General features: G+C 37.5%; 1 protein-coding gene across 5 annotated transcripts in view; it reads right to left on the minus strand.

The window, feature by feature from the left end:
* LOC125770433 (neuropeptide SIFamide receptor-like) overlaps window positions 1-11,987 on the minus strand; it is a 72,072-nt gene that overhangs the window by 37,951 nt on the left and 22,134 nt on the right. For all 5 annotated transcript variants that reach the window (XM_049440050.1, XM_049440052.1, XM_049440048.1 and 2 more), the window contains one exon: window positions 3,042-4,325. In XM_049440050.1, the coding sequence (XP_049296007.1) occupies window positions 3,042-4,040 (999 nt within the window). In that variant the 5' untranslated portion in view covers window positions 4,041-4,325. The remainder of the gene's footprint in view (window positions 1-3,041; window positions 4,326-11,987) is intronic.

Consider the following 11,987-nt stretch of genomic DNA (forward strand, 5'->3'; position numbering starts at 1 on the left):
AACACGAAACTCACCATCCGGTGTTGATTTGAAGGCACTTTCGGATAAAATTATGACCCACCCAGATGTCATGAAATGACCCACATACATATATATCCCGGGGGGCAATTTTTGCCATTTTCTCTTTATGTTGAAAGTGCTGGTGAGCAATTTGGTGTGTGATGTTTAGCAGTTGAAGATAAATTGCCATCGCTTAGATCTTAAGAGCAATGAGAAACACCCTGACGCCATTCTAGAGCATTTGGAGATGACATTTTGTGGGCAAAGGAACCGCCGGAGGGACAGAGAACACGTTACGCTGGAGCCCAAACGTGCAAGAAGTCCATCTATCAATAGTTGGAATATGTGACCCGAAATGTGTCCAGAAGCTGCGTACAATGAAAGAGACACTTCTCCCCGTGATAAGGCTTTACAGTCGTCAGAATCAGAAAGACGGAAAACCCTTTAGTATTCCAGGAAGGTATTGCGAAAAAAAGAATAACTTCCTTTGCCGGTGGGAATATACATAATAAAGGTTCAAGAGTAAAGGTGAAATAATATTTTTTAACTACCCTTGTGGTTGAGTTAACCTTACTTTATAATAAAACTAAATAAAATTCTCCCAACGGAACCCATCTGGTTATGATTCTAGCGAATAAGTGGCTATCCTTGTCAAAGTATCTGAAGCACCGATGAATAGTTTGACAAACTCTGGTAGTGTTCTATCCACCGGGCACGCTAGAGATTAGTGCCAAGTTTTAATGAAGAAATAATGCAATCATCCATGGATTCGCTCGCGTAGTACAGCGTAACGTAATTTTAAAATCAAATTCGATTATTTTTCTTTGCCGTGCAACACAAACCAGCAGTACTTACAGAACTCAATTATCTGTCCGGCACATTTCCGTGCATTAATCGGATGACCCGTCTGTGATTTGAAGAATAGCAATAATAGAGATATATAGAATCCGTCAGATGGACGAAATAACGTAGCAGTTTAGTCTGTGCGCAAACGAAGCTGTTAGAAAATGTGAGCTTTTTAAGGAAAAAGTTTCCGGAATTCTACCGTCAAAGTGGGGTTATCTCTATCAAACTCGGAGCAAAAAAAAAGAACGTAAAACACTGGGCATAAAAGTTTTCCTTTTGTGCTTGTGCAAGCATAGTAACTGTGTTGCACAGTAGAGGGTATGGACAAAAAAGGGCAAATGTTCTTGCTGATGAGAGAGAAGAGAATCTACTTACCTTCAAACGATCTTTCGCACCGTTTAGAAACGTTACGCTGAAAGTGGAAAGTATCTGTTGAACGCCGACAAGAACCATTTCCAGAGCATTTCCCGTTGGAAGGCTCATTTCGGCAAAAATCTACTTCGTAGAGTTAGGCAACAACCAGAAAAAAAAGGTGAGTTGTCTATAATTCAATTGTGAATCTGTTTTTTTTTTTGCGTTACTCAGCACCCTTGGGACGTACGCAGCGAATGGAGATTATGGTTTTGCTAGGGTACTCGAATGGAAACAGCAGGGTAGTGTCGGTTTGCATTAGAGCAGGACTGGTGCTGGGAATGTACTGTGAATAGTTTAGATAAATAGAACTACGAGAAGTTTCGTAAAACGTTGATTGGTTTGCTCCTTTTCCGTAATTGTTTCTGGCTAATTATTCCACGTACTCAGGTTGTGAGAGCTTTGTCTCCTTTAGTTTTTGTCGAGATTTCCGCCTAGGATTCGTGAGCTAACTGAAACAACTCTTCAAGTATTTGAAGATTTGTTTGATGAGGAACAAATTAATTGTAGTGCTACGTTTTGGATTACTTATCCATCTTATTGCTTATCATGAAGTAATAAGGTACGATAATCCAATATCTGACAGTTTTCGAAGATGTTAAGAGTTATCTACCAGGAAACGTTTAGATGTCTGGAAGTTTCAAGTATTACCCATAACTGTCATTTGAATTAGTCCAGTTTTTAGAAACTATTCTAAATTCTATGGGGAATCTAAAGGGAATTCCATCCATCCAATCTTTGGTTCAATTATTCACCAATAGAATAGATAGATAGATAGAATGAAGACACCTCGTTTAGTAGTATTATGTGAAGTTCTGGTTTCCTTCCCCGCTTCAAAAGATGTGATCTTTTTGTCTTGTCGCATATTCTGATTTGCGTCTTCTATATGATCTTTTTCTGTTAGCTTATAATGAATAACCCCTAGACCATTCCTCCAAATTTATAGTATCACTTGTTGGGTATGGATATTAAGTAACACCCTTCAAGTGTTTTTTAAACTTGGTGTTGCAAACATGACTTCTTCTCTACTTCTGCCACATGTGCTGTGTGATCCTTTTTCTAGAAGCTCATAATGAACAACCTTTAGTCCATCCCACTTAATTTTTTTTTTGTTAACTTAAGTAACTTAAAGTAACTTTTTTGTTGCTTGGAATAATTACAAGGATTGCGTTTATGTTTTGATAATTATTAGGTAGCATATAGCAACAGTGTTGCCAGGAACATGTGAGGAACAGTGTTTGTTGAACATGTCAACGTTATCTTCCGTCCAATTCAATAACTCACTGTAAGTGTCGTTGAAATTATATGCCTGAACAAAATAACCTCGCAATGGACATGTCAATCATACCCGTGAAAACCCTGTAATGGCGTTTATCGTAATCTTGATTGAAAGTCTAAAAACTTTTCAACACACCCAATAATTGTAACGCCTCTACCTTTCAAGCATCTATTAATAAGGTATAAAGGACAACGAAACAAGCATGAGAGAGTTCGTCGAGAGTTTGTCTATTAAATTTAATCAACTTTAGCTTACTGTCACCACCGGTTTTACGTCGCTAATGTTAGTACGATGAAGCTCGTTTTCTTTCCACTCGTTTTAATTCCTTTCCCACCCGCTCCCTTAATCCATTAATAATGACAGCACGGCTATTACCCAATGGCAGTGTAAATCTAAAACTATTTGTCACACCATTTCCTACATGTCTCGTGCATAATGCACGACAACCGTGATGGGTAAGTGTCGATAAGTTTGGTAAATAGTAGCGCCGCGTACATATACTCACCAAACCCATGAGAAAGACAACGGTGTGCGAGGCAATGAGAATCCATTCGCCCGTCGAAGGGTAGATATAATCCATCAGCAGCTGTCGGTACTCGCTGTATGTGAGATTGCAAAAGTCCGGATCCCCGACGCAAGTAACGTTGTGATCGATGAAGCAGTTCTCGTTGTACTCCATCTGATCGGAATCGTCGTCACACAGGGCGTCATTGTGGTCGTTTAGATTCACGGCCGGGTTACTGTGGGCGGTCTGATTGCCATCCAGCGGTGGCTGGAGTGTGGCTAATTCCAACTCCTTCACCATGCTGAACGCGGACTCGTTCGCGGTGTTGTTACGGTTCGGTGGAAATGGTACGAGCAGGTCCTCAGCGCTACTAACCGAGTTGGTGGTATTGCTTGCCCTGCTCATTAGTGTTGGTGGCCGCTCCCGGTTTGTAGTGCAATTTCCGTCCATCGATCCAGGATCTTGGCAAATGGTGCCGGGTCCATTGTCTACCCACGCCCCAACACGCGGTAATGTATGATGTAGTGACGTACTTGGCGCTTGACTCAAATCACGCCGGAACAGGAAATGTTTTTCCACCGTAGTGGGTAACGTTGGGCCAGTTTGCCTGCGCTGGTAGACGCTAGTCACGGTTGAGTGTAAGCCAACCGTCGGATGTATGGCATCAGCCACCTCGACGCGTGTTCTGCCGTACATCTCGTGGTCCAACCTTAGCTGGGCGGATGAGCTACCGCTTTGAGCGGCATGATCTAGCGAACTTGTCAACAATGTCACCGAGCTGTCAGCGGATCCGGCTAACGGTGACCATGGGTTTGGTTCCGGTGGACGCCACTCGTTGCTGCTCATCACCGCCCAGTCCCCGTTCCGTACCGCACCGATCGATATGTAGCTGACGTGAATCAGCATCAACTTGGCCCAGAACGTCCACGAAGCGGCACAGTACATGGTTGACCGATGGTGCCAACTTTTGTGCCAAGAGCTACGCCGATACGTGCCCATTGTTGTACCCTAAGGGGGGCTGACTATCACAGGATTTTTTTGTTTTGTTTCGCAATATGTTGGGATGGCGCTGAAGATTTGCTTACACCATGCAATGCACCAGAGACACAGAAACGAACAAACCGTTTGTCCCGTTCGGACAATTCATTCGACAATAAAATCAGGGTTTTTTTTGGTGAAAAGACTGCTAAGCTTCCGATGGCTGTATCCTACGAATTGTAGTAGAATTAGGGAATGTCCTACAGATCATTCAGATGGATGTGGAATGTACGCTTCGCGATAGGCCTGGATGTAGTAGAGAAAAAGAAAGAAACAAAAAAAAAATACAAAACCATTGTTAATGATTTTCTGTCGTAAGGAAGGTTGAATAATTTCATGTTAAAAACACATTTTCATGCATGAGTCTTTGGAGGATATTTTTTTTATTTGCTTTGAAATAGTAAATAACTGTTGAGGCAAAGATCTGGAATATCTGGAGAAATGTTAACGACATGATTAATGAGATATTTAGTTACATCTTATTTTTATTAGATAGAAATATCATTCTTATTGGTGAGGCTCACTCTTAGAAGTGATCTAAATAGCAACTTTGTTAAAAAGTCTTTTAGTTTGAAATAAATAATTGCTTTTATTGTCAAGAGCGACCTGACCACATTAATTAGAAGAAAACTTAAGTATTTTAAATTAAAACTATAATCGAATATTTTATAATAACAGCAAAAATTGAATTTTGCGTTCAAATAAATCCTAAAGACGTCATGAATCGATCAAATGACTGTATTTGACACGGTTATATGCAATTGAGAGAGCAATAATAGAAACGTAATCACTATCTGGTCCTGTGCGATGTGTCTGCTATTGACAATAATGAATCCGAACCCGTTTCCGATGGATATGAAAAATATGACGCAAACGTTATGTAAAAATCCCCTCAATATAACACAGGCAATGTAAACTGGTGAAGTTAGACAACGGTGGAGTAGACAGCGTTTAAATTTTGTACCGACACTTTATTGTGACCTTTCTGCTATGTTAGCTCTTTAATTTCTGTGTTTCAAGTTAGAGCTGTAGTGCAATAATTAACCAATTCAGCACGGAATTACTCGTGCCATAATGAAGTTAAAAATTTAATTTTGTTGTGAATCATATCTTAAGCATTTTTATGAAGGTGTGACAAGAAAATGTAGGAAATTCAGAAAACAACGGTAAAGCTAAATTACTTTCAAAGAAAAGTTTCAACAATTTAAGTACACCTAACACCCACACAAACTTACCGGCCATATGCAAAAACCGTGTGTGGTGTGTGAAGGTAGAAAAACCAGATTCTTTTTTTGTATCAAACCATTTTGGTTAGATAAAGTAAGTGAATCATGTGTCCCAAACAAAAAAAAGGTGTACGGCTTTTGGATGGAAAACGGGAAAGACATACCGTTGAAGTGCCATTTACGTCGTACCTCAACCACGAGCGTAAGGATTGGAGGCTTTGATTCAATTTGTGACATGTTATCATGTTTGTGAAAATTGAATTTTCAAACCACAGTCAATGGTTACGGTTTGCAGGAGTGCTGAATGTATTGACAGAAACATACGCAGCACACACGCACACCGAATGGAACCTAATTTCATTACAATGAAATTGACCTTTATGGGGAACGCATTTTGAAAGTGTTCTTAGATTCTTGCTTTTATAAAGAATATTTTGCTAGCAATGATAAAATCCATTTGATGGGCAGTAATAGCTAAGAAACACAATCTTATTAATATAAACTGATATAGAATATATTACATTTATTTCATTTTTATGTACGTAGCAACATACACAACATGACAAACTTTGCTAAAGTGATACGAATTATTAAAAGTTAGCAAAAAAGTTCCAAAATGATTTTTTTAAACAATCAACGTGTCTAAAGTTATATTCCAAACGTAGTAAAGAAATATAAGGATAATTCTCCTACCGCCACACGATTTCTATTCTCTCTGACTGGAACTGGAACTCTTTGAGAAGGAACTGTGTTTTTATAGGCATTAAATAAGATGTAAAAAATAATAAAAATAATAAAAAATAATATTTATTTTATTTATTTATTATTAATAATTTGCTGTATTGTCATCGTAAAAGAAAGTAAGTGTATTAATTTAAAATAAAAAAGCTATAGAGCAATTAGAAATTCCTTATATTTTGTTTAAATTTCGATATCATATCTATATCTAATAACACCATCGTTTTTCAAAATATTTATTGCACATGTTATAAAACAGAACACTTAATAAACAGCTACACGGAACAGCTACAAGTACAAGTTAAGTCATTAATGTAAATTGATCATCTCGTGAAACACTGCTGATCATAATCATTCTTTTACATCCGTTCTGACTTAAGGTCGTGAAATTTATTAGTCTATGGCCGTGGTGCTTCATGTTTGAAACTTAATCAACCACGGTCTGGTGAAAGGTAATACCGACAGTAGACCGACCGAGTTAATGAGTGAAGCAAGAAATGGGTCTTGAGCATCAACTTTTATTGATTACTGTTGTGTTTTAATCCTTTGTGATGTACTATCTAACCGCATGTCGGTCTGTAATCCATATGATAACTTAATGTGGTAGGATTCGTTCTACAACGATTGAGCTTGTTGTGTGTGTGGTTAAAGATCCGTTTGAATGTATGGCTGCATGGTAGTTGTGTATTCGATGCGATTTACTCCCACGGCGAAGTTCACTGACAACTCCTGGAGGTATGTTTTTTATGACTTCAATATTTTCAGCATGAAATAGATTCTTTAAAAGTAGGTTTAGTATTTGGTTTTTAACTTAATTTTATAATTGTGAATTATTTTTTATTAAACGGTTTATTTTATACAAAACTTTGTCATATTTTTTTGTATCAAGATGAAAGTTTTGCAGCGTTTTTGGAAAATAGAAAATCAATTTAATGTCCGTAAATTTAAATACATCTACATACAATGGTCATAATCAGGCTTTCTAATTTCACAACAAAATTCGCATAATTGATATTGGTACTAAAAACCAAAATATCCTGAGTAACGTTTTACAGCAGCTGACATTCGTCTATTTCATCAGCAGACACGTGACTTTACCGATGCTTTGTGTTGCCTTCCTTCGAGCTGCAATGTGACTTTGGCAAATCTGAACGTTCGAAATAATTACAAAAATTCAATGGAATTATATTTATCCACGTTTTAATGTTCTGCCGTCTAAAACAGGCGATTGTATAAAACGCCACGAGGGATGTGTAAATATCCGGCACGCAACTAACGTGTGCTTGGGATTTTAACTTGATTCTGAAGATTCAATATTTTGCGTAGGATTATTTCCTGTCTGCTATGCATTACGCTGAAGCAATGTGACCTGAGGGAAAGATTTGTGAGATTGCAACAAAACCAGTGGAAGCAGTAATCTCTGCTTCTTCTCGTGTTTCTTTGGAAATAGTTCATGAATTGTCTTAGACAGCCTTAAGGACAGGACAGGACATCTTCAGTCCAATTGTTTTCCTAATGCATGATCTGTTTGATTAAGAGATAGTATATATTAAAATAGTCTTCAAACATGGCTTTAAACTGAAAATAAAACTTTGCTATAAAATGTATTCACATTTCGAGCAACACTACACATTAGACTACATTGTCTAGAAAGCGTTATATTAGGATGATTTTTATTCTTCAAAAATTCTTCAATATTCTTCAATAAATTCTTCAATAAATCTTTAAGCTTTTGTATTTTAAATTATTCAACAGTTTTCCCAAATATGGTGCTTCAAGTTTCAAAATCCTTTATACAACCTTTGGTAAAAGAATCCACAAAATGGTCGTCAATTTCAATAATAGACATGATAAGTCTAACATACGCTGGTGTAAAACATTTATAAAAAAAAACTCAAATGCCTTTATTTGTCAAAAAGCGTTACCGGTTTCCGATGGTACCAGACATCAATCCAACCACTTTCAGTTGTCGGTTTGACAAATGGGAGTCGTAACGTTTTCTGGCACGGTCATTCGTTATGATTGCCATTTGATTCACCCAAAAACATGGTGAATGGTGAATAGCTTACATCTGGTGGATCTTTTTTTCTTCTTTACATTCGGAACTGCTGTTTTTTTTTTGGGAAAACGAAAACACTATATTTCTGAACACTTAAATTCTTAAAGTACTATTTTCATTGTAACGTCAACCTTTAGCGTTAACATTCGTACAGTAAACACTGCTGGAACCGATAAGATTGGTAAGAACAGAATCACACTTTGCTCTTTCTTTCGTCTTCTTCATTTTAATAGGTTTTGTCTTACTGTGGCCACGCGAGCCGTAGCGCTCGAATTCGCCCTGACATTACTTCCTTGAGTGGTGTTGATATTTGTCTTTTCGATTACCGACGAACCAACATGCGATTCGCCATATCCTGGCAGCACACATTTTATACCTTCGACCTCGATACTGAGCATGGGACATTCCACCCTGTATCCTGGATATCCTTTTTTTGTATCAAGCATAGATTCCACAATGAGAGAAATAAACCCCTCGCTGTGGTGAGAGAGATGGTGTCGTAAATTTAAAATCGTTTATTTTTTCAATTTATTATATTTTTATGGTGTACTCTTTATGGTTCCCATTTTATAACTGCACGGGCAGAAGAATGCTAGCGGGTGAGGCTCAAGGAGAGGTAGTCTGACGTTTGATCCTCTGGCACTGTACTTGCGATAGAGACTTTGCCGTTTTTGCCGTGCTCCGTGAGAAGAGACAAGCGGCATTGCCGTTTTACTTTGCACACCGTAATATGTCTATAAACATTGTGGGAATGATTTACATTTTCAGCGATTTTCTGGTCATTGGATAATAAAAAAGAATGCCGAATTGGGGTCTGTTTTTTTTGGCTAAGGTTAACTGGTATAAAGGGACGTATTAAGAAAAATCAGTGCTTTCTTGCACTGATCCATCTTGAAAAAGGATCAACCCATGATGGATGATGTTAAGCGTGAACGATACAAGTTTGGTGTACGCCTGCACAATTCGGAATATGAAAGTGAACTAATAAATAGAATTTATTGGTGTTTTGTGAAGGTTAGATATCGCACATCGGATCAAGAACATTCCGCAGAATGTGATATGTTGTTCGAGAAAAGCATCGGAAACTTATTATGCTAACTTAATTTTCGTGTGCAATTAATTTATGATATTGATTTGCGGAATTATTAAGTCAATAAAATGTTTCATGCCAGAATTGCATCAGTTGAATGAGAAAAAACATTGGAGGTCTAATTGGAAGCAGTTTTCGCAGAATATTTTAACAAAAACTTCTGTGAGTAGCTGCATTTCGCTGTTGTTACGTGTTGTAAGCACTTGTTGCCATAATATGATGGTTTTGTTCACGTCCGAAAGAAAGAATGGGTATTGTCCGTACGAATGAAATGGTTTACTCCCACACTTCAAGGGACCATTTTTATATAGATACCAAGAAATTGAAGAAAGCAACGCATCAGTCGTTAAAATAGCCTGATGACTACATGGCATGTGGGTCAGTTTGAAATGTGGTTCCGTTGTAAATTGTTAATGATGAAATAGCACGTATCATGTTGAATTCTACGCATAATCTGCACGTGATTCACAGATAGAGGGTTTGAAAAATATGATTTTATGTAACAGTTATAATTTTTTTTGTATAAAAAATATTTATAATAATATTAAAAGTAATATAAATTAATGTATGGAAATGATACTTTATTTTTCAGTAAACTTTCATGAACTTTTCACTCAAAACATTGTGTAAATAATAACGACTTGCAGCCGTTTGTTTAACAGTTCTTGTTGGGTTTCAGCTGTGCCCGATGCGACTTTGTGCTAATGACGATGGAATCGAAACGTTCGTTTCTATACATCCAACAAAAGCATAGATTAAGACGAAATGAAGCCGACATCTTCGCTTCATTGTCATTCCACAAGCATTCCCCAACGACTAATGGGGCTAATTAAAAAGGAAAGGATGTCATCGACTTTCTGCTGCTCTATTTTTCTTTCCCTTTGTGTTACTTGTTTTTTTTTCTCATTTCTTTTGTTCGTCTTTTACTTATACTTGTTTCGTGCTTTGTCAGATACTTCTAGAATGAAAGTGAATGGCACATTTCCATGTGTTATTTACAAGCTTTCATGTTGATTTGTTTGTAACGCTACTTTGGCTTTTGCACTTCTCCGATAAAAGTTTATATTACTTCGCTAACGTCGTATACGTCTGTAGCTCATAATTATAGCAAATCGAATCGACGCTACAGAATGTTATCACAAAAGTCATAAAATTGGGCAAATATTGTTTTGGTGCGGGCAATTTTAAACAAAAGCATTCAAACTTTTCAGCAACCGCTGGTTCATAAACCTTCTGGACCGTTTAAATTTATGTGCCTGTCAGATATACAAAATGGCGCACTTGTGCACCATTAACACAAAATGCATTCAAAACAGCTTTCCTTTCCAACGGTTTTGCCGCAACCGAGATATGGGAAGTTCCAAAATTTACCGAATGCTCCAACAACCGTCTGGCTGTCGTGACATTGCGTGTTCAATTGTAAAGCAGCTGGAGCCGCACATAACAAAAGCGGAAGAAGGGAGAGTAATTATTAAATCGCCATCGCTATTTGCAAGCTGCTTCGCAAGCATTGGATTATTGGAAGAAAATGTGCGAGCATTTCTTGAATTATTTATCGCCCGATTGCACGTAATCGTGCATGGCCCGATGCATATCCGTCGGAAGCGAATGTACTGCCTTGGCAGGTAGAACGATGATAATGGTAATGAATAATTTATCTCATAAAATATGCTACATTTTTCCATCCCGGTACGAGATTTCACGTGTTCACGTACACATGCATTACACAGTTTTAAAATACCGGTTTGTAGTTTAGTATTGGGTGTACAAGTAAGTTTGTAGCATTTTGTAAAAGTCACTAATTCTGTCATAACTAGTTGACAATCCCTGGACGCAATATTGCGTGATTCCGGTAGAGGGCGCCGTATTGGATAAGTAATTATTAAGCAAATTTGAACGTTTTTACTGTAGGTAAAAGGTTAAGCTTTTGCTAACATCATCATCCGACAAGTACATTAGAGCAATGAATGTCGGTGGAATGTTTGTTAATAACAGATGAATTAATTTGTTCCGCAAATTGGATGTATATGCTGTTTTGTTCAAAAGACGAAAATTTGTTTTAGTCTGAAATACATACTTTAGTAAGGAAAGTTAGGAAAAAAAGGACAATGGGTTGATGGACAGCTATTTAAATAAAACAATGTAAAAAAAATTTGCCAATAAAAAAATGAAATTTTCCAAAAAATATAACAGAAACTTACGTATACAACCAATAGTTTTTTTTCTATGGTTTAAAACAAAAAAATTAACAAAAATATGTGCAAAATGTTCTTCATAGAAAGCGTATAATCTATCTAGCTTGATTTGATCGATTGTTATTCCAAAAAATCCCCCGACGGTCATTATAGTACCGGGTTGAAAATGATCGTTTCACGCATACAGTGGTCATGACCCTCAGTTTAGTTTTCTGGCATTCGTATACGTTTCTCAAACTATCGGCCTAGTTTGTTCTATGTCTCTTGCTTTGTTTTTGTTTTTAAATCAATTCATTTATTTATTGTACTATTTTATTCACTAGTTCGCAAGTCCGCGTTCAATGGAGAGTTCAAGTACATTGACTCATTAGTGGATTTTCCTCCCCTAGACACGATAGACCGTAGCTAGGAATAAATATTTACCAATGAGGTATCAGCGAGCGGGTGCAGTTTATGGTAAGCAATCCGGGAGCATTATAGCATTTGCTGGTTGAACTTGCTTTGAACTACTAGCGATGCGTGAGTGTCAAATGCTCCGTAACGGTGTGCGTCTTTTACATCTGTTCACACCCCAAAACGCCCACCGGGTCAAAACCACAC

The sequence above is a fragment of the Anopheles funestus genome, chromosome 3RL, assembly GCF_943734845.2.
Source record: "Anopheles funestus chromosome 3RL, idAnoFuneDA-416_04, whole genome shotgun sequence".
Taxonomy (NCBI): domain Eukaryota; kingdom Metazoa; phylum Arthropoda; class Insecta; order Diptera; family Culicidae; genus Anopheles; species Anopheles funestus.